Below are 22270 nucleotides of genomic sequence, written 5' to 3'. Positions count from 1 at the left end.
AATATATATACTCTGCAAAAAAAAGAAACGCAAAAGTGATTTCAGATGTATATTTTATGTATCATATAAATAATCAACAGATGGTAATTGATTGTTTGATTTGAGCAAAATCAGGATTTACGAAAAAATGGCAAACCCTTAACTGAACTGTTACCAATACATACATATATGTGACTGTTTGATTTCAATTCTACCGTGAACACTTTTGTATTAGTCAAAGGGAGATTATTTAACATTTGAAACCTGTAGCTGGTCTCTCTGTTTCAAATTCAATTTATCAATGGCAAAACTAAATTTAGTGTGTGTGTGTGTGTGTGTGTGTGTGTGCTTGTACTAGTCCGGACTGATGTCAATTGATAGTGCTAGCTCACTGAGATACGATGCTGCAGTTTAACATGAATACCCCACTCAGACACAGTATACTCACTCCGAGCCGACCAGTCCTTGCTTTAGCCCCTTAATGCCGAGCGCGAGACAGGGTAACAACAAGTACCATCTGTTAACATCTTTTGGTATGACGCGGCCGGGGATTGAACACCGGACCTTCCGCTCCCAGGGCAGACGCTCTACCACTAGACCACGGAGGCGGTCTAAATTTAATCCTACATTAAAAACTATGTGAGTTATCACCATTCTACCATGGCAAACGTGAAATCTTTGGGTTTGACGAAGGAAATGAGTGAAATGGCGCTAATTTAACATTTAAAACCTTTATTGCGTTCGGTTCCAAATTGAACTGAGCGCTGTCAGCTCTACAGGAAACTTTGCTCTATTTATGTATCACCCTGTAAATTTGACATGCTAAAATTAATCAAATACCTGAGTTCTATACCCAACAGATTGTTTTTGGAGATAATGTATTGAGTAACCTTACAGTAAAGTTCAATACAAATGATGCAAAGATCTGCCAGTGGTTGACATATCCCATTAAGTACCTCGATGGTATATATAATAATCGAGACTTGCTATGTTCAGGGAAGCCGAGAATACCTAGTGTATTTGAATTTGAATATAGGTTTCTATATTATCTACGTTTCTCAAAATGAAACACCTTTTCGTCCTCGCCACACTGGCCATTGTCAAAGTTATGGCAGCTGGTGATCCTGACAGCTTCGACGAAAACGTCGAAATGTCGAGTGACGGAAATCTTGATGCTGAATTTGACGCTTGGATAACGTCGGAGGAGAAGCAAGCGAAGAGTGGACAGGCAAGTGTGGAATACAAGGAGGGACAGAATAACCATGGTAAAGACAGCGGAGACGATGTCAGAGATGACGAGGAAGAAGATGACTGGAAGGCTGGGGGTGCTACGAGGGGTAATGTCAGAGATGACAGGGAGGATCGCCGATTGGACATAGGAAAGAGGAGAGGCAATGGTAGAGGAGAATGGATTTCCAGAGAGGTTACAATGGTCAAGAAGCACCCATACCAAGGTCAATATGATTTTTATCTTCTTTCTTTCGGGATAAGTAATCAGTACTAATTCTTGTTCACGAGGAATAAGCACTGATTTTATTGGGACGAAGAATACAAAGGCATATTCTGCCGACTCTCACAGGGGGCACGGGTGGCCCGGTCGTCTAAGGCGCCGCGATTCGCTGTGCAGAGTTGCGTCCCTTGGGCACACCAGAATCCTATGATTGTTGGTTCGAATCCCGGTTCGCCCCGATTATGTATCTAGGTTTGTCAGCACCATACCCGTGCTCGTGGGTTTCACCGAAGTGGTAAACATCTTAGACCTGCATCACTTTGGGCTTTCCTCCCACATTAAGCTGACACGCCGTGATATAACTAAATACTGTTAAAAGCGGCGTTAAACCCAACTCACTCACACTCACTCACTTTCTTTCGGGATAGGTAATCAGTACTAATTCTTGTTCACGAGGAATTAGCACTGATTGTATTGCGACGAAGCATACAAAGGCAGCGTGTGTCGACTCTCACAACGATAGGTATCAATTTGGATTATACATCCGTTACCAGATACCCGTCTGCAGGTGATAGAACACATGATAGTGCTCAGGTTTGGTTGAGTCGTCTAAGGCGTCGGTTCGACTCCCAGTTTTGATCGGATTGTACATAACGGTTTGTCAGGACCATTCCCGCCCTCGTGGAGGGACATTTGTCACTAAACGGTGACCATAAATTTACTTTCATCTCTATCTTCAGGTTACATTGTCAAAAAGGAAAGCAACTGTCATCTCCAGTTTACTGAGAAAATGTTTTATTTCCTCATAGATAACATTCATGTGAAGAAGGCAAGAAGTAGGCATCTACATGGGTAACCAGTTATGCTCTTCTTGCTTGTCTGTTTCTTGATCAATTTGAGTTTATATCTCTGCTGGATTGGCAAACTCAGAACTCGAGAATTTAAGTTTCATGTATATACATGATCTGATTTCGTTCAGTAGTGAACAATTAATCTATTTCCACTGATTTACCCAAATGAACAAGTAACAAAGGAAACCAGTGAAACAGCCTCATCTATTTCATAATTAGAATTGACATACGATTCAGAGTGACAAAAAAAAACTCTCCACAAGATTCTACCATGACATTGATGAATGCTTGATGCTTGATTTTCAAAAAAATTACGCCTTTAAAAAAGACGTGCGTATGAATACATAGATATCCTACATATAAACTGGACGGCAAAAGAAAGTATAGGTCGAGTTCCATGATCGATAAAAAAAATTCAAGAAGAGGTTTTGTTGAGAATTATAATATAATCTAGGGAGGGGTAACAAATGATTGATCAACCACAGTTTGAATAAAATTGTGCAATCACAGGTAATGTAAGCTCAAGGTAAACAATGGTGGGGTAAGAAATTTCATTTTCAAAAGTTGTCTGAAATGTCACCAAAAAATTGTCAGACACTCTACAAGTTCATTGTCGACACAGTTGCCTTCAATAGCGTGCTTCAATGCATGCTGTGATACGCCGCCTCATCGATGATGTCAAGTCTTCTGATGACGTGGACTGGAATCCGTTGCCACTCGTCTCTCAGGGCCTGTTGCAATTCTTGTCTGTTGACGGAAGGCTGATGGCGTGCTCTAATCTGTCTGTCAAGATGGTCCCACAGATGTTCAATAGGATTCATCTCGGGTGAGTGGGGAAGGCCAGGGCAAAACGTCAACGTTCTGCTGGTTTAGAAAGTTCCGAGTCAGTCTTGGAGTATGGGGCCTGGCATTGTCGTGTTGAAACAATGTCCCCTGCTGTTGGTTTTGTAAGAACGGAAGCACAACACTTGGTCTCTGTACTGCACAGCGTTCAGGTTTCCCTGTAAAATCCCTAAATCAGTCTTCTGATCTCCACAAATACCGCCCCACACCATGACACCTCCCCCGCCGAATGGATGGACCTCTCGAATACACGCCGGAGCCAAACGTTCTCCTCTGCGTTGATAAACTCGTTCTCTGCCGTCATTTCGAAACAAGTTAAACCGACTTTCATCAGTAAACAGCACTCGACGCCAATTTCTCACTTGCCAGCGTCGAACCTGCCTCGCCCATCGCAGTCTCCCTCGTCGATGTTGAGCAGTCAGTACCATTCCTCGGAAAGGACGATGTGCTCGGATTCCAGCAGCACGAAGTCGTCGTAGTACTCTACGTTGGCTAATGGGATGTCCCAACGCTGTTGCTGCCGTCGCCGTCGCCGTCGCCGTCGCCGTCGCCGTTACGAATCTGTTTCGCAGGTGAATGAGCCGTATCTGACCGTCTTCCAGTGGTGTTGTCACTCGGGGTCGTCCGGTCCTAGGCCTGTCCTGTGTCCTCCCTGTCTGCTTGTATCGTTGAATCAGCCTGGCTACTGTCAATGGTGTACAACTTAACTTTCTGGCAATTCGGACCTGTGTTGCCCCCATTTCGGCCATACCGATCTCTCTCTCTCTCTCTCTCTCTCTCTCTCTCTCTCTCTCTCTCTCTCTCTCTATCTCTCTCTCTGCTCCAGTGACAGTCGTGGCATTTCTTTTGTGTGCTTTCATAACGTGTGGTTATACCCTGCAGACGGACGCATTTATACAGCTAACCTGCACGTGCAGTTTATGCCATAGGCGGGAAACCTGTTTCCACCGCGATGGAAATAGTTTTCTGTATTTTCATTTTAGTTTTGACCTTTTCGTTTTTGTGTTTGACATTTTCATTTTAGTTTTCGACCTTTTTGTTTTTGTTTTGACATTTTCATTTTAGTTTGTTGTTTTTTTCGCTTCACTTTTCAACGATTCAGTATCTTCCTTATACATAATTTATCACATAGTTGTATGACAAATCGTGTTGATTTGCAAAAGGTTACGATAACAGTATGTGAAATATCAAAATATTGAAAAACAGACTCCATGTCACTTATAGGCCACTGTATTCCACAGAACCTAGACTTCATATGTAAGAGCGACAGGGGGTTATAGGTTTACTTGTCACACTTGAGCCGTCTGCTGCATTTGACATGATAGAACACACCAAATATAAATTACATACATTGTCAGGACAAGAGAATACCAGTGAAGATAACCCACCGAAAACTATTTCATTTTGCGTACATGGCAACATAGCTGTGAAAATTATCTGAATGGACAACTGAGTGAGTGAGTTGGGTTTAACGCCGCTTTTAACAGTATTACAGTTATATCGCGGCGTGTCAGCTTAATGTGGGAGGAAAGCCCGAAGTGATGCAGGTCTCAGACGTTTACCACTTCGGTGAAACCCACGAGCACAGGTATGGTGCTGACAAACCTAGAAACATAATCGGGGCGAATCGGGATTCGAACCCACAATCATAGGTTTCTGGCGTGGCCAAGGGACGCAACTCTGCACAGCGAATCGCGGCGCCTTAGACGACTGGGCCACCCGTGCCCCCGAATGGACTTCTGAAAATCAGTGATAACCATATGTGTTCGTGAAAGGGTAATCATGTTTCTCTACCAGTAGGATTAACTAATGGATTGTTCACACCATGAAATATGACTAGAATGAAATGTCCTCAAATGATTCTAGTCATACTTGAATGGACGCACTCGGTCAGTCACTGTCAATCAAGCAGCATCTTATGGAATAGTTCTCAAGTGGGAAGGTGTTCCTCAATCATAGGATAATTAAATGCTTGTTTTTTCATGGGTTTCACCGAAGTGGTAAACGTCTGAGACCTGCATCACTTCGTGCTTTCCTCCCACGTTAAGCTGACACACCGTGATATGACTGGAATACTGTTAAAAGCGGCGTTAAACCCAACTCACTCACTCACACTCACTCTTTGAAACAACAATATCTGGTATTCCTGCAGTTGTCAACATTTGTTTATTTGCTTCCTTTTGAATTTCAGAATCAAACTGTCCAAGGGATTTTGTGTATATCGCCAAGCTGAAGTTCTGCTTCAAAGCGATTCACGAGAATCGCTGTATGTATACCGCCAAGAGAAGATGTCGGGGCATGGTCCAGGGAGGTCGCCTTGTTCAACCGGACACAAGCGACAAACTGAAGGAACTAACTAAATACACCAACAGCCTTAAACACAGTAAGATATTATGATTAGTCTCCAATAAAGTTGTAATTTCTCGTATTATGATACTATCAATCTGCAGTGTTACGTTAACGACTACTCGAAATTAAAATGTGTTTACAAAATAAATGTTTTTTAATTCCTTGAAGGTGAAGTGAAATTGGCTTTAACGTCGCGTTCAAGATTATTGCACTTGAATAGCGACATGGATGTGATTGTGTATATGACTGCTTGTACCAATCCAGATTAATGCCGGTTTTATAGTGCTAGCCCACTGAGTTACCATACATTTTACTGACTCCGATCCGATCAGTCCTTGTTTTATCCCCATAATGCCGAGCGCCAGGCAAGGTAACAACAAGTACCATATTTTAACAGACGGGGATCGAACCACCGCTCAATCGAAAAGATCAGGGAAGCACTCGAAGACCATGACGTCAGGAGTAACTTACATGCGAAAGTGATTATAAAATATTTTGGACTTTGGGTGTGTTCATAACATCATCTTACTGACATAGAGGCCTGGTTGTTTGCAGTATTAAGACGTTAATAACACAGTCAGCTTGCAGGATGTGTCCGTTAAGGCAATTACATCAACTCCACGTGAGGATTCTGAGTTAGAATTGTCCCAGCAACCTTTGCTGGTCGTAAGAGGCGACGTTTCGCTAACTTTGTTTGCTGTTTAACGCTGCACTCAGCAATATTCCAGCTATGTATGACGGCGGTCTGTAAATAATCGAATCTGGTCAAGATAATCCAGTGATTGACATAATGAGCATCGATCCACGCAAATGGGATACGATGACAAGCATCAACCAAGTCAGGAAACCTGACCACCCGATCCCGTTAGTCGCCTTTTACGACAAGCATAGTCACCTTTTTACGGCAAGCATGGGTTGTTGAAGACCTATTCTACCCCGGATCTTCACAGGTCCAGTGTCACGCGGACAGAATATCGGGTGCCTATTTCCAAAATATTCATAACATGAACATTTGGTTCCAGTGACTCGAACTGGCTTCAACATTGGCGCCATGAAACTGTTCTCAGTCTACAATTGGATGGACGGAAGCGAAATGAAGTATTCCAACTGGTGCCCTGGTTCCCCGGATAGAGGTCATATGTGTGTCAAACTCATCTCGCAGCGAGAAGACGAGGGCACGTGCATGGACGACGACTGCTGCTTCCGCCCGGGATACTTCATCTGTGAAAAACCTATCCTGTAATAATAGGGGTGGCCCAGTCTGAAGTCTGTTGAAAGCATCTTCCCGAGGTAAGTGAGTTGACTGACTGTAAAAGTCCAGTTTCCACCCTTGCCGAACTAGGCTGGAATTATGGAGTTACATTTTGCCTGGACTAACGAATCAAAATCGCGCAACGAAATCGAAATCCGGTTATTAAACTGTCGTGCAGATTTAGGTCGATTACTGGATTTGCAAAGCATGTGCACCACTAACTCGTCAGCAGATATTTTCCAAGACTTTGCATGTTTATGATCAAGTTGCTCACGTTATTTGATGCACTTCGCGATGTAAGAACCATTTTTATCACAATATAGATCTTGACTATCGATCAGATCGTCTTGACTGGCCGCCGCCATTTGGCTTGAAACAAATGCAAGTGATAAGAGAGGTAGAATCTGATTGGTCCATAAGAGAGGGTTATAAAGAACATAACTCGTAATAACCACTGGTGGCGCTACGATTGAGCCTAGGAATTCCTGCCTTGTTCGGCAAGGGTGGAAACTTGGCTTTCAAGTCAGTTAACCCCATTGCCTCGGGAAGATGGTTGAAAGCGACATTAAACCTAACTTACTATCCTTTAATATGTTTTGTATTATGGGTGTATCCAAACCCTTTTTATATCTATCCAGCCAGCCAGCCAGCCAGCCATCCATCTCTCTATCTGCACACTTCTTGAGGCGAGGTGAAATGGAGGTTTAACGTCGCGTCCAAGATTGTGTGTGTGTGTGTGTGTGTGTGTGTGTGTGTGTGTGTGTGAGATTGATTGTACTAGTCCGGACTGATCCGATTTTATAGCGCTAGCCACTGAGATACCATGCCGCAGTTTAACATGAATACCCCACTCAGACACAGTATTTTGACTCCGAGCCGACCAGTCCTTGTTTTAGCCCCTTAATGCCGAGCGCCAGACAATGTAACAACAGGTACCATCTTTTAACCTCTTTTGGTATGACGCGGCCGGGTATTGAACCCCGGACCTCCCGCTGTCGCATACTGCTTGAGAATTTTAGGAGCTTTGAATGGAACTTGGATATAAACGGAAGTACAAAGGCAACTTGGCACCTATATTGACTCCGTTATTAACCATTCAAGGAAATTTGTCCCGGTTTTGCAATAACAAACACCAGGTACACTTTTCCAGCAAGATAACGCTAGACCTTATACAACCGGAATACCATGAACTTCTTCACGTCTACGTTTTGCCATGGCCAGACTCGATTATTTAGAAACCGCCGTTATATCACGGGAATATTGCTGAGTGCGGCGTTAAACAACAAACAAACAAGTTGCAAATCACGAGACACAGGACAAGCTATTCTAGTGAGTGAGTGAGTGAGTGAGTGAGTGAGTTGGTTTTAACGCCGCTTTTAACAGTATTCCAGTGACATCACGGCGTGTCAGCTTAATGTTGGAGGAAAGCCCGAAGTGATGCAGGTCTCACACGTTTAATTACCACTTCGGTGAAACCCACGAGCACAGGTATGGTGCTGACAAACCTAGAAACATAATCGGGGCGAACCGGGATCCTAACCCACAATCATAGGTTTCTGGCGTGGCCAAGGGACGCAACTCTGCACAGCGAATCGCGGCGCCTTAGACGAGTGGGCCACCCTTGCCCCTCATTATTTTAAGAAGGATAAAGAGATGAGTATTAACCTCCTGTGTTTTTGTATCGTAAATATCATATACTTAGGAATAAAAAAATATGTATTATGCTCTCCAAAAACCGGTGCCCCTGTCAGAAAGATGTCTACAATATTCATTTTATTAAAATGGAGTGACTCCCTTCAAAATGGGGTTAAACGGGTCGTGACATTATAGTATCGACCAACAATGATAATGTAATAAAATCAGTCATATCACAATGTATAAGTGAGTATGATGTCATCTCGTTCTAAAAACAAAGTGCTTGTAAAGTGAGTGAGTGAGTGAGTATGGTTTTACGCCGCTTATAGCAATATTCCAGCAATATCACGGCGGGGGACACCAGAAATGGGCTTCAGACATTGTACCCATGTCATTGAACCCAGGTCTTCGCCGTGACGAGCGAACGCTTTAACCAAGAGGCTACCCGACCGCCCTGTTGTAAAGAGATACCCAATCACTAGTTGGGGTATGGATGGTCCAGTAGTCTAAGCCGTCGGAATTCGCTATGCAGAGTTGAGTTGGGGCACGCCAGAAACCTAGGATCGTGTGTTCGAATCCCTGTTCGCTCCGATAATATTTCTACATTTGTCAGCGCTATACTCGTGCTTGTGGGCTTCAGCAAATTTGTACAGTTTAAAGCCAGCATCATTCAGGTCTTTCCCATCACACCAACCTGTTTGTTTGTTTTTTAACGCCGCTCTCAGTGTGTGTGGCTGCTTAGTCGGTTTTATTGTGCTTAGCCCACTGAGGGACGTTGTCGCTGTTTAACATGGATACCCCACTCAGACACAATATATTAACTCCGTGCTGACCAGTCCTTGTTTGATCCAGATAATGCCGAGCGCCAGCCAGGAAAACAACAAGGACCATATTTTATATTTGGTGTGACGCGGCCGGGGATCGAACAGCCTACCTTCCGCTCTCCGGGCAACTGCGCTATCCACTAGACCACAGAACATTAAGGAATGATATAGCAATGCAATCATTAATTTTCTCTCTTTAACTGAATGAGTCATATATCATTGTCGTAAACATAAACACCGGCTGTCAACTTCATACCAAACAGACCGCCTCCGTGGTCTAGTGGTAGAGCGTCCGCCCGGAGAGCGTCATACCAAAAGAGGTTAAAAGATGGTACTTGTTGTTACCCTGTCTGGCGCTCGGCATTTAGGGGCTAAAACAAGGACTGGTCGGCTCGGAGTCAGTATACTGTGTCTGAGTGGGGTATTCATGTTAAACAGCGGCATGGTATCTCAGTGGCTAGCACTATAAATCGGCATCAGTCCGGACTAGTACAAGCAGCCACACACACACACACGTTCATGCACGTCGTTATATAAGTGCAATAATCTTGGATGCGACGTTATACCCATTTCACCTCACCTCACCTCATACCAAACATAGAGAAACTCGAACTGTAGAGATTTGTATTTAATAAGAGGGTAGTCGCGCAGATGTCGCTACGTGTTGACGTGAAGCCCGACTGCATATAACGACACCTCAGTCGTCCGCCTTCCTAATCACAAGAACGGGAAATAATAATAACAACAACAGCAACAACAACAACAACAATAATGTCACGATATGACACAGTCCTGAATACCTCCCTGAAAAACGTATGGTCGTTGGTTGGAACCCATGATGCGTCCTGGTATTCCTTCTTGGTTTTGGAGGGTGACAGCACACCATACCCGTGCTCGTGGGTTTCACCAAAGTGGTCACCGTCAAACACCTGCTTCACTTCGGGCTTTCGTCCCACATCAAGCTGACACACAGGACTTACAGGAATACTGTTCCAAGCGGTGTGAAACCCAACTCACTCACTCACTCACTCACTCACTCACAGCTACATCATCCTGACACAACGGTTAACGCATGCTGACACGCAAACGGCGTTAAACCTGACGCGGATCCTGCACAGCTAATTGCGGTGCCTTGGATACTTGGTGTATCCAAATTGGAAGGGTCATAATAAATTTGTTTTGTGTGTTTTCTGTTTGTTTGTTTGTTTGTTTAACGCAGCACTCAGCAATAGTCCAGTTATATGTCTGTTGTTAATCGAGTCTGGACCAGACAATCCAGAGATTGACATCATGAGCATTGATCCACCCAATTGGGATACAATGACATGCATCAACCAAGTCAGCGAGCCTGACCACCCGATCCCGTCAGTCACCTCTTACGGCAAGCATGGGTTACTGAACACCTTCACTGGTCGGTCATACTTCTAAGCTTAAATTGAGTCACGACACACGTACCACGCTTCAAGACATGGGGAGTTCACACAGGGATGGCGCCTTATAATTACACGCCGTGTCGTCGAGGCAGGTTTCAGTTTGTTTCCATATGTCAACACAGGGCATGCCATCATTTGGTTCATTGGGACACCAAAACCCCTTCTCGATGGGTTTTCCATTAATCCAGGTGTATTCGTAGGCGTCCCCTCGTTTACCACTCGGCCGTGTACCATTCAGATGTCTACCAGTCAGCCATTTAAGACTTGGTCGTTTACCACTCGGCCGTTTACCATTCAGATGTGTACCAGTCAGCCTTTTAAGACTTGGTCGTTTCCCACTCGGCCGTTTACAATTCAGATGTTTACCAGTCAGCCTTTTAAGACTTGGTCGTTTTCCACTCAGCCGTTTTCCACCAACAAATGCTACTCCGCCTGTGAGAGCAAATAACCAATTGTTATCTCACTATATGCAATATGAGGTTAATGTAAATTATTCTCGGGTCTCTGTGCTTAAAGTGCCAGTGATGAATATGCTGTGTTTTCCGTGTAGACCTAGGCTACCTTTAGATTTAACCGCACAGCGTGAGGTTTCAAATGATCAGTTTAGCGCGTTTAATTCACAGGTAACCTAGCTCTGCATTTAAAACACAGAATGTTTATTTCCATTCTACCACGACTAAAATAAACCTGAACTCTGTCTGTTGTTCTATAGTTTAACGCCGCACTCAGCAATATTCCACCTATATGACGGCGGTCTGTAAATAATCGAGTCTGGACCAGACAATACAGTGATTGACATCATGAGCATCGATCCATGCAATTGGGATCGATGACATGCATCAACCAAGTCAACGAGCTTGACCACCCGATCCCGTTAGTCGCCTCTTACGACAAGCATAGTCGCCTTTTACGGCAAGCATGGGTTGCTGGAGACCTATTCTACCCCGATTCGTGACCAACTCGTGGTATTCCGGGACAAGCCGAATAGCGATTCGTGCCCTTCTCATGGCCATTTTTGCGACCGGGTTCCGTCTTAGCGCAAACGGGCATACCTAAAACAATTGTCAACTCGTTGCGTAATGGTTCACATATATTTCCCCATGTATATATATTTCAGATGCAATTTAAAGCACATCTGGACATGCGGAATTATACAGTATGATTGGGCACATTTAACTGTGTCTTGGGTATATTTTTAGATGCAAGACATATGTAAAATCTAAAATTATTTCTGAGGGATTCTTTGACGAAAAATTTGAAATCATACGCGCACTCTGATTGGTTTGTCGTATTTTCGCACATTATATTCATCGATAGGAGGGCCGAGTCTTCTTGCAGGTTACGGAAAGGGGCGAGTAGTGACGAATGATTCTACCCCGGAACTTCACGGGGCTGTGAACTCGGAGTCAAGGAAGATATTGAGTGAGCGACATGGGCTTTGCTTTGAATGGGTTGTCGATTTCAATTCAGGAAACGGGCGGTGAGGTAGCCTCGTGGTTAAAGCATTCGCTCGCCACGCGGTAGACCCGGGTTCGATTCCCCACATGGGTACAATGTGGGAAGCCCTTTTCTGGCCCCGCGCTCGTGCTCCCGTGCTGGAACATTGCTAAAAGCAACGTAAAACCATACTCACTCACTTAGGGAACACCGATTGTGTAGTAGATAAGGCGTCTACCAGGAGAGCGGAAAGTCGCTGGTTCGATCCCCGGCCGCGTCATATCAAAAGATGGTACTTGTTGTTTCTCTGCCTAGCGCCCTGCACTAAGGTGGTGAACCAAACAAAATCGCCTGACGAAATAGACATCCGGTTCGTAAGCAACATCGATTCCAACGTGCAGATTTCGGTCGACTGCAGGATTTCCAAAGCATGTGTACCGTCAACTGGGCGTCGACAGATGTTTTGCCATTTTCATGTTTTCAATCAAGGTGCTCATGTGATCTGATGTACTTCGTGGGGTAAGACAAGTTTTATTACGATATATTGTGTTTGAAGCAAATGCAAGCGATATGAGCGATGGAACACAATACAATACAACCTACCTTTTAGATGTTCAGTAACATAACGTTGGACAGCAGAGAATTTTTCCCTTTCATCCAGAATAACAAGTCGTCCATTCTTTCCAAGATTCAAACAATTGGTATTCGCGTCAGTCCATGTCTTCTTTGCAGTGATCAGCTTGAAACAGATGTTCAACGTCTTGTTGTATTGGAAGTCAGAAGGGCAATATCTCCCTGCGTGTAAAACACATTAAACATGTAGCTCACCTAGTTATGTATTCAAACGTTTAAAACGTCAACGAAGACAGCAACTTTTGTTGTCAGCACTTACAGGGTACAATTTCTGATTAAATATTGAAGCCAAGTAAGAAACAAATAACAAAATATGAATAATTTCTGAATATATTACAATGAATGTAATGTTTTAATTTTTAACATGGTTGCAGTACACAAAGTAAATACCTTCTAATGATGTTTGTTTGTTTGTTGTTTAACGCCGCACTCAGCAATATTCCACCTTCTAATGATAATAGTTTTCTCGTTCTAAGCTGGGTGACATAAAAATTAATACTTAAAGAGACAATGTAACCACATACTCTAGTGAGAATCATTTACCTTGTGGACTTAAACGGGAGTTCCGAATGTAAATAATAAAAACTGAGTAATATTGTTTGTGGATATCTACCCATCCTTTCGTTTCTGAGCGCCATGACATATACACACAAAGGCGAGAACATTCGAAGGAGGCGACTATGCTTGTCTTAAGAGACGAATAACGCAATCGGGTGGTCATGCTCGTTGACTTGGTTGATGCATGTCATCGTATCGTATTCGCCGCTTACGACAAGCATAGTCGGGTCTTCACGGGTTTGCTTCCATGAGGAATGGTCTGGTGGAAAAGATCTGATTTTGTGGAGAGTGTGATTTCCAATACCAATTCCAATGTGGCCTACACAAGACATCTAAAGGAAACTGGCCTTAAAGGGCCAGGATATGGTATCACCAGGAAGAGATTATAAAAAAATATTAATATTATTGTAATAAAGTAATATATAAATCAATAAAAATAGAATTAGCGGAGAGTGTTTCTGTATCGTAAATATAGCAGGAAAGCAAATTTATTATCTTAGTTTTTGGAGAGCATAAAACATATTTTGTATTCCTAAGTATATGATATTTGCGATACAGAAACACAGGAGGTTACTCATCTCTTTATCCTTCTTAAAATAATGGGGGGCACGGGTGGCCCAGTCGTCTAAGGCGCCGCGATTCGCTGTGCAGAGTTGCGTCCCTTGGGCACGCCAGAAACCTATGATTGTGGGTTCGAATCCCGGTTCGCCCCGATTATGTTTCACGGTTTGTCAGCACTATACCCGTGCTTGTGGGTTTCACTGAAGTGGTAAACGTCTGAGACCTGCATCACTTCGGGCTTTCCTCCCACATTAAGCTGACACGCCATGATATAACTAAATAATGTTAAAAGCGGCGTTAAACCCAACTCACTCACTTAAAATAATGGGTGTTCAAGACGTATATTCACTCAATGAATAAGCTTTAGAAATCGCGCATGAATACAATTCTTGGTTGAATCACTTTATTGATCAAATAGTGCCAAATGACTTGCAGCCAATTTTGTCGCCATGGTTGGGGGGACACTTTGGGAAACACCTGGTGTGTAGTTTTCTGGACAAAAAATGCATCGCATTGATATATGGAGCTTGAAAGTAGTTACTCATCTGCATATTTATCGGATCGTGATGCCATGTTTATCGAAATGGTTATCGCATCGATAACACAAACCTTTATATGATATAACATATTTACCTAAACTAATTTGAATCAGCTTCTCGTCCATCATTCTGGAAACATCATCCATATCGGTCCGGCACATGTCCTTCATTCGTTTCTCAAGTTCATCCAGCTGGTCCAGCATAACATTCTCAAAGGCATCTACACTGGTTTTAAGATGGGCCAGACCGCTTGAGACCTTCCTTGTTTCCTGCTGTAGTGTCTCAATAGGTGATGAATTAACATGCAGGGTCTGGACCATTCTTTCTCCACGTACAATCCCAGCAACCATGATGAAACCAAAACACAGTGTTGCCACCATATTGGCACGATGGTCAGTCTTGAAATACCACAAGAAAGCTTGTTAGTGCGTTTATATAATCTGCTTAATGCGTACGTACGTGTGACCTTTCTTTGTGTCTTTCAAAAGTTTGGAAACCTGAGGTTCCATGCTAGGAATGTGTTTGAATCTTTGGCAGAGGCGTGGCCAGGTCAACAGAAGTGCCAACGAATTTACCGTTGTTGTCAATTGACACGCTAGTTAACAAGGTTACTGTGTTGAATAATGGGGGTTTACTCTCACAAACCTCATTGTTCTCCTGGCTGACATGGCTGATTAACTCTATTACTCATTATGCGCTACTTGGCAGTTATAATTAACATTGTAATAAAGAATTCAGAATGCGTCAAGGGCAAGGCTTATTGGGTGTAACGACAAACATCATTGACGCTGTTCTTAATATCGTACAATATGGTTTCGATTAGAAAACCCTGACGGCCAAGGTGACACCGTGTTGAAGAAGGTATAACCAAAATTAACCTTGGTTTCGATTGTTGATACAAATAATTTAGAATTATGAATGCAAATTTAATGATTATTTTTAACTTCGTCGTTTAACATGCATCAAATAGAAAAAAAAGAACACGGCTCATAATTTTGTGTAAATAAATAACGCAGCCTCAATCTGCTTGAAAAAAACAAACAGCCTCAATAAAAAGGCTCGCACACAATATTTTTTGTTTGTTTGTTTATTTGTTGTTTAACGCCGCACTCAGCACTCAGAAACCTATTGAAGTGGTTTGCACTATGACACTACCCCTGAACGTCATGGAGGTTTTGTCATCAAAAGCCTTTTACAAATAGTGACAATAATGTAAGTACAAGCATACAGTAAAATGCATTTCTCCAATCACAAAGATCAGATGCAAGAAATTGAGAAGCCAATATCATTCAGCCCAGATCTTCTGAATGGCACTTTCCCGTTAAAAAACGCGATATCTCTCACCGCAAAGACGGCCCAAAGCAGTTACCAAGCCTATAGTTTGCTTAATGGGCACTTCATATCACAGTCAACCACTGTTTCCGTCATATGACAGTGAGACAAAAGGAGTCTATAACCATGCCCAAGGATACAACCCAGGGACTTGCATGATATGGCCTCTGGAAATGGAAGATTTGAAATAATTGTTAATAAACGATTACCATTATAAACCCATGTTTCATACCTAGAAAGTGGACCTTCCATTAGAATGATTTAGCAAGTCTAGATTGCCTCAGCATTAGATTTTTGGGCTCCATTTGGATTTTTATTATTTTCGTTCTGTAGATATATATTTAGATAAGATAACTTTAATTCTGGGACAAATGGGCTAATGGCCATTCTTCAAAGGGCCTTTAGATACAGGGGCAACCATAGGAATTAACTAAACCGGCCAGTACAATATTGTCTAAGGAGGTACAACTCTGATGTTTTCTTCAAACTAATCATTCATCACTGATCATCTCTATCAAAACTAATCATTTAATCTTTTCAAGACCTAGATGTACATAATGTGTTATTTAATGCATTTTTTAATGCAAAAAAACAAATTGTCATTTTTCAATTATCATAAATGTTTGTCGGAAAGAAACAAAAAGCCCTGTTTACTATGTTTACTTCAAACTTAGAAGGTAATTAATCATTATCTGCTATGGCTCACTCGAGCAGCCATTATAGAAAAGTTATCATTTTTCCAGTTTCATCCATGATTTTACGTATGCTTCATTTCTTACTAAATGTGGCGCGGTTTGGTAAGAGTGATCTCGTTTTCTGATGACCTACATCTGTCTGGCGGTGTTTATTGATTACAGAAGGGACATATATGGTGGATTTAGATTAGACACCCCCCTCCCCCATCTTTCTGGGATAATGTAGATATTGAACACAGTGAAGGGTCAGTGACAAACGTTGGACATTAATGTTTTTGATGCCTTTGCAAACAATATGATGAAGCATTTTGAGCCATCAACCAAATGAGGACGCCCAACCCGACGAGACATAGTACATTGTCTTCTATTTCATAACAATTTGCTGATACGAGGAAAGAGGCATCTCATATTGTTAGAAAACCCACAGTAGATGGACTTCCCTGCAAAGTGCCTCGTCAGAGAAATCGGAACCTTGCATGAAATTATTGACCTTTTCAGGCATCTGTGGAGGTTTGTCAACCAAGGAGACTGAAGAGTTAAGTGATTCTGTTTCATCGACTGTTGACCGCCTCCGTGGTCTAGTGGTAGAGCGTCCGCCCGGAGACCGGAAGGTCGTGGGTTCGATCCCCGGCCGCGTCATACCAAAAGAGGTTAAAAGATGTTACTTGGTGTTATCCTGTCTGGCGCTCGGCGTTAAGGTAGTCGTAGTCAGTATACTGTGTCTGAGTGGGGTATTCATGTTAAACTGCCGTATGGTATCTCAGTGGGATATAGCACTATAAATCGGCATCAGTCCGGACTAATACAAGCACACACACACACACACACACACACACACGTGCATGCGCGATAAGTGCGATAATCTTGGACGCGACGTTAAACCCCAATTCACCTCACCTCATTGACTTCGGTTGTTGGTCGAAGCGGTGAGATGTTAGTTTGGAATCAGCTTCATGAACTTGCAACAATTCAACCAGGCAATCGTAGCAGCTTTTTTTTCCAAATATATTCTGATATGAAAAGAATTTAGTTCCCACGAGGAAACCGATACAAGGATAGCGCTGCATGGAATTCACTTGTCAGAGCGATATGACCATATGGTTAATCCAAGTGATGACATAAATGTCATGGTACTTCTCCTGTACTAAACAAATAAAGCTGTGCTGGGGCCATTTGTATATCTTGAGGTGAATGAAATGGGGTTTAACGTGGCGTCCAAGATTATTGCACTTATTTAGCGACGTGCATGTACATGTGTGTGTTTGTGTGGCTGCTTGTACTAGTCCGGACTGATGCCGATTTTTAGTGCTAGCTCACTGAGATACCATGCCGCAGTTTAACATGAATGCCACAGTTGAACATGAATACCCTACTCAGACAACAGTATACTGACTGCGAGCCGACCAGTCCCTGTTTTAGCCCCTAAATGTCGAGCGCCAGACAGGGTAACAACAAGTACCATCTTTTAACCTCTTTTGGTATGACGCGGCCGGGCTGTATATCTTGAACCTGGTAACTGTACACAAACAGAAACAGGTACGTTCCCATCAGCGCCTGTAGTACATCGACTAGCAGCTTCAAAAAAGTTGGAAAATCATCTGTTTGCACCAAGCTCTTGCAACATTCCAAGCGGTTTTACGCCGCTTTTAGCAATATTCCAGCAATATCACGGCGGGGGACACCACAACATTCCAAGAAGGAACCTGCGACTATGAAGAGATGTGACATGTCAGACAATTTTAAGGATGACGTTACCTCAGCATGGGGCTATATTCTGTTAAAGAAAATACTACCCCTGAGCAACACTGGATCGTTTGCCATATGTGTTGGCGTCAACAACTGACTGCTCAAACAAGTAGCCATTTGGTGCCAAAGTCACGTACCCAAACAGATCCTTGGTGAGCCCGTTGTCAATGGATGGAGAGTAGCAGCGGACGGTTCTTTGGAAGCAATGATGTTCACATAGGAGGTAGCTCCAGCTTACGTGAGAGGTCTCACACACTTGTATTGCACAGACAACAACTGCGATGTGGACAAGAAGTTTGCTGAGCATACAAAAATCATCCAACAAATAAAGATTGAAATTTATCGGAACACTATGATTGGGTAACCCCTATAGGACCACATTTTCATGATGAACGGACAGAGGCATGCTGTCACGGGCACGATGTGCACGAGGTGCTGGAAAACATGTGTTTGCAATAATGTATCGTGACAGAATCGTTGTACTTCATTATCAGGGAGCACAACAACATTTGCCTCTGAGGATTGCAACAACTGAATGTTCTTATGCTCCCTCAGCGTCAAGGTCAAGGTCAAGGAGAAAGATTTCAACATAGCCGAACATGACCGCTATGGAGGGGGCTCAATCATGTTTATGGTTGGGATCAGCCGAACTGGATGAACCGATCTCCATGTCCTGCAGCGGAGCACGTTGACAGGTGTGTGCCACAGGGATGACATTCTGCATGTGTACGTGTGACCGCATGATGGTGCAATGGGACCGGACTTCATCATCATGGTCAGGGTCATTGATGCCTGCTTTAAGCAGGAGACCATTGTCCACATTGAGGCGCCAGCCCGGTGACCAGACCTCAACCCCATTGAACACATGGGGAGCGAGCTGCAGATCGCCCCATCACGACGCCCTGTCACTCTTACAAGAACTCGGAAATGTTCTTACTGCAGAGTGGAACAATCTTCCCTTGGCAATCATCCAGACATTCATTGGGAGCTCGAGACGCCGGTTCCAGGCTCTGATCGCATCACGTAGATCACATACGTACTGCTGGGGGTTGTTTTTGTAGACAATGAATGTGTTTTCGTGATGTTTTGACGTTTCAATTTTGGTAAGATGTTCTCATTTTGACGGGTGATATGACTGATTATTGGTCACATGTTGTTTGGTGGCATTGTGTGTCTTCACGCAATATTGTCTTTTGGCTATTTCAACAGATGCACACAATTTGAAGTATTTCCTTGTGGTGGTCCTTTGACTTCATAGCTTACGGGGGTATATACATGATAGTTGTTCGGTATTGCCCTTTAAAGTGGTGGTCCTTTGCAACCTCTGAGTAGATTATAATACCTCACAGCAACGGTGTATGCTTTTGGATGGTGATTAAACTGTCATATTGCGGATGTTTGGGATGCTTGTTTCTTGCTTCAAGCCGCATTCAGCAAATGTCCAGTCTGTAAATAATCGAGTCTGGACCAGTGATTATCACCATGGGCATCAGTCTACACAGTTGGCATTCGATGACATGTATCAACCAAGTCAGCGACCCTGACCGCCCCTTACAAGAAGCATAGTTCTGACTCGGATCTTCACGGGTCTATATTACGGATGTGTGGATGAATGGATAAATTAGTAGTTACAAAAATTTGCAGAAAATATTACATATGATGTTATTCTGGATACTGTGATATTAAAATACACTCACATTGAATTTGCGCTCAATATATCATGCACAAAAAATGTATAATCTGAATTAAAATGATTATCACGTGTGGCTACGTCCCGAAACTTGAAGCGCACTTAAAATATTTTTTAGTAATGTACCACCATTGAAAACACATAAATGAACAAGTTAATAATAACAATTCTCACTTTTATTGATATCATTGCAAAGCTTAAGCTTTACACAATGTAATGGACATAATGTTATTCTTGTTTTTGTCAAATTGTTCTTTTGTGGGATTTGAAAACACTTGAAAGCGTGTTTTTGTCCAAATTGAATTTAGACGCTTGAAATACAACTATTCAATGAACTTTTTCAAAATAGATGTCTATGCTGAATAAAAGGCCAAACCATTTGCTTTAATTTGCAATGAATTTTGATGAAATATATAAACTATTTCAGAAATTATTACCTGTTTCGTGAAAATAGGTGTTCGTCTATTTTTTCAGACATTGCCATGGAAACGTGTTGATTACCATGTGCTATACCCATTTCATGAGACAAAAAACATACTTTTCTTAAAGAGTAGATGTGTTCCATCACTACAAAATATGTAGTGAATTGTTATACCTACCTATCTCAATGAGTCCCAAACCACGAGTCTATAAATTTTAGTCCGCTTCCCACAGACCTAGTATATTCAACCCGCGAGGGTTCCTGGGTAGAATTGGTCAACAGCAACCTGTGTTTGTCGTAAGATGGTTCGGGTCGTCAAGAAATGGTGACTTGTTTGATAGCGTGTCATCATGCCCTGATGGTGTGGGTCGATGACCACAATCACTTAATTGTCTGGTCCAGACTCGATAAGTATTTACAGGAAAATTGCTGAGTGCGGCGGTAAACAATAAACACTGTAAACTCGTATAGACATATTTTATCATCCAAAACTGGCTTCTACGGGATTAGATCAAGCGATATCTACTCTGTAGTTATTGCTGTAATGAAATTACATCACAATGCTTTGCAGACCATTGTGACGTCATTGTTACATGACGTCACAATCAAATGACATCACTAATGGCTCTGCTACTGAAGCTGTTAGCAGTACTTTTTACACTGAAGACACTGCTAATTATTGTCTACAAATTGAAAAAGTTGGAAGAATGATGTTGGATGATAAATAAAATCTCACCCTCGTGTCTTTTGATATCAAATATATCAACACTCGTTGATATATTTGATAAGCCGAGGATTTTTGCCACTTTCATCAACTTGTGTTGATATATTTGATATCAAAAGACACTCGGGTGAGATTCTCTATATATCCCACGTGATAAAAAAAACCTGGCAGTATTTATACTTTATACGCCAAAACGCAATGTGTATATACATATAAAGACCTTATCATACAAAAAAAAATTGCTGTTTCTGCGCTTTATTTCCTCAACATAACGCAAGTTAAACTCCTTATTCCGCAATGACAGATTCAAGTTTGTGCACATGTGAAAATGTTTACTCTGAAGCTCCCCACAGGGTTAATTTGTAGGTGTCGCTGAAAGCCTAACAAGAATGCAAACGGAGTTCAGAGTTTGTAGTGTTTTGATATTGCTTAGTGACGTCATATCGAGGTTAACCACACGTACATCGAAAGTAGGGTTAACCTCAAAGCGGAGGTTGTTAGCACAATATCTGCCGACGGGATATTTAAATAGATGTGATAATATATATATGAGCCAGTAGTGGAATCATATCAGTTCTACTGGTGTCAGATGAGAGACGACTGTCTAAAACGACGCAGATATGTCCGGGTACAGAAGACTGAATTAAAAGTGAGACTTGACTGAACTGACAGCGGAAGATAGGGTAAGTTTGGAATTACTGTGTAGCGTTAGTGAGGATTCGTTACTTGGAAAATGATACACTACTCCACGGGGATATTATTTATATTTTCATGATACACAAACCTGATTCTCGTATTGTGTTAATTTTATATTTACATGTAGAAAGATATTTGGTCGGTTGGCTTGTTGTTTTTCGCCGCACTCAGCAATATTCCACCTATCTGACGGCGGTCTGTAAATAATCGAGTCTGGACCAGACAATCTAGTAATTGACATCATGAGCATCAATCCACACAATTGGGATCGATGGCATGTATCCACCAAGTCAGCGAGCCTGACCACCCGATCCCGTTAGTCGCCTCTTACGACAAGCATAGTCACCTTTTACGGCAACGGAAAGACGTATTTGATTATCCCTACAAAAAGTTGAGTGGTACCATATGGCCCCCATATTAAGTGTCCATAGAGGTACATGATGAGACCGGGTCTTTTGGCAATGTTACAGGTAGAGATGAATAACTGGTCATGTATTTAGGGACTGATAATTTAAGGGGGAGGGGGTTCATGAAAAAGTGACAATTAATAAATTATAAATTTGTACAATTTGACTGGTCATTTATTAAAGAGGAACAAGAAAAAGAAATGTTACATATAACT

The 22270-nt window shown here is 42.4% G+C and overlaps 2 protein-coding genes across 2 annotated transcripts; one reads left to right on the top strand and one right to left on the bottom strand.

Annotated features, from left to right (window-relative positions):
• The first annotated feature begins 1042 nt into the window (after positions 1–1042).
• LOC139478148 (uncharacterized) lies at positions 1043–6715 on the top strand. The gene is made up of 3 exons (XM_071260482.1): positions 1043–1433; positions 5315–5506; positions 6495–6715. The coding sequence occupies exons 1-3, from the start codon at positions 1043–1045 to the stop codon at positions 6713–6715; spliced, it is 804 nt and encodes a 267-aa protein (XP_071116583.1).
• Positions 6716–10644: 3929 nt separating this feature from the next.
• On the bottom strand, positions 10645–14724 carry LOC139478149 (C-type lectin-like). The gene is made up of 4 exons (XM_071260483.1): positions 14439–14724; positions 12657–12848; positions 10977–11048; positions 10645–10856 (listed from the first exon to the last, which is right to left on the bottom strand). Exons 1-4 carry the CDS (start codon positions 14722–14724, stop codon positions 10645–10647), a joined length of 762 nt encoding a protein of 253 aa, XP_071116584.1.
• Positions 14725–22270: the final 7546 nt, after the last annotated feature.

The sequence above is a fragment of the Haliotis cracherodii genome, unplaced genomic scaffold (assembly GCF_022045235.1).
Source record: "Haliotis cracherodii isolate W230 unplaced genomic scaffold, xgHalCrac1.p SCAF_39, whole genome shotgun sequence".
NCBI lineage: Eukaryota > Metazoa > Mollusca > Gastropoda > Lepetellida > Haliotidae > Haliotis > Haliotis cracherodii.
The sequence above is the reverse complement of the archived record's forward strand: the minus strand, read 5'-3'. Positions and strand labels throughout refer to the sequence as shown.

What these genes read in the sequence shown, in the direction of transcription:
- LOC139478149 (XM_071260483.1), bottom strand. Translation starts at nt 14,724, where the DNA reads ATGGTGGCAACACTGTGTTTTGGTTTCATCATGGTTGCTGGGATTGTA. An exon ending in GCTGATTCAAATTAGTTTAG is followed by an intron (nt 12,849 to 14,438) that starts GTAAATATGTTA and finishes TTTTACACGCAG; the next exon opens with GGAGATATTGCCCTTCTGAC. An exon ending in TAAAAGGCTGACTGGTAAAC is followed by an intron (nt 10,857 to 10,976) that starts ATCTGAATTGTA and finishes TGACTGGTAGAC; the next exon opens with ATCTGAATGGTACACGGCCG.
- LOC139478148 (XM_071260482.1), top strand. Translation starts at nt 1,043, where the DNA reads ATGAAACACCTTTTCGTCCTCGCCACACTGGCCATTGTCAAAGTTATG. An exon ending in CAAGAAGCACCCATACCAAG is followed by an intron (nt 1,434 to 5,314) that starts GTCAATATGATT and finishes TTTGAATTTCAG; the next exon opens with AATCAAACTGTCCAAGGGAT. An exon ending in CACCAACAGCCTTAAACACA is followed by an intron (nt 5,507 to 6,494) that starts GTAAGATATTAT and finishes ATTTGGTTCCAG; the next exon opens with TGACTCGAACTGGCTTCAAC.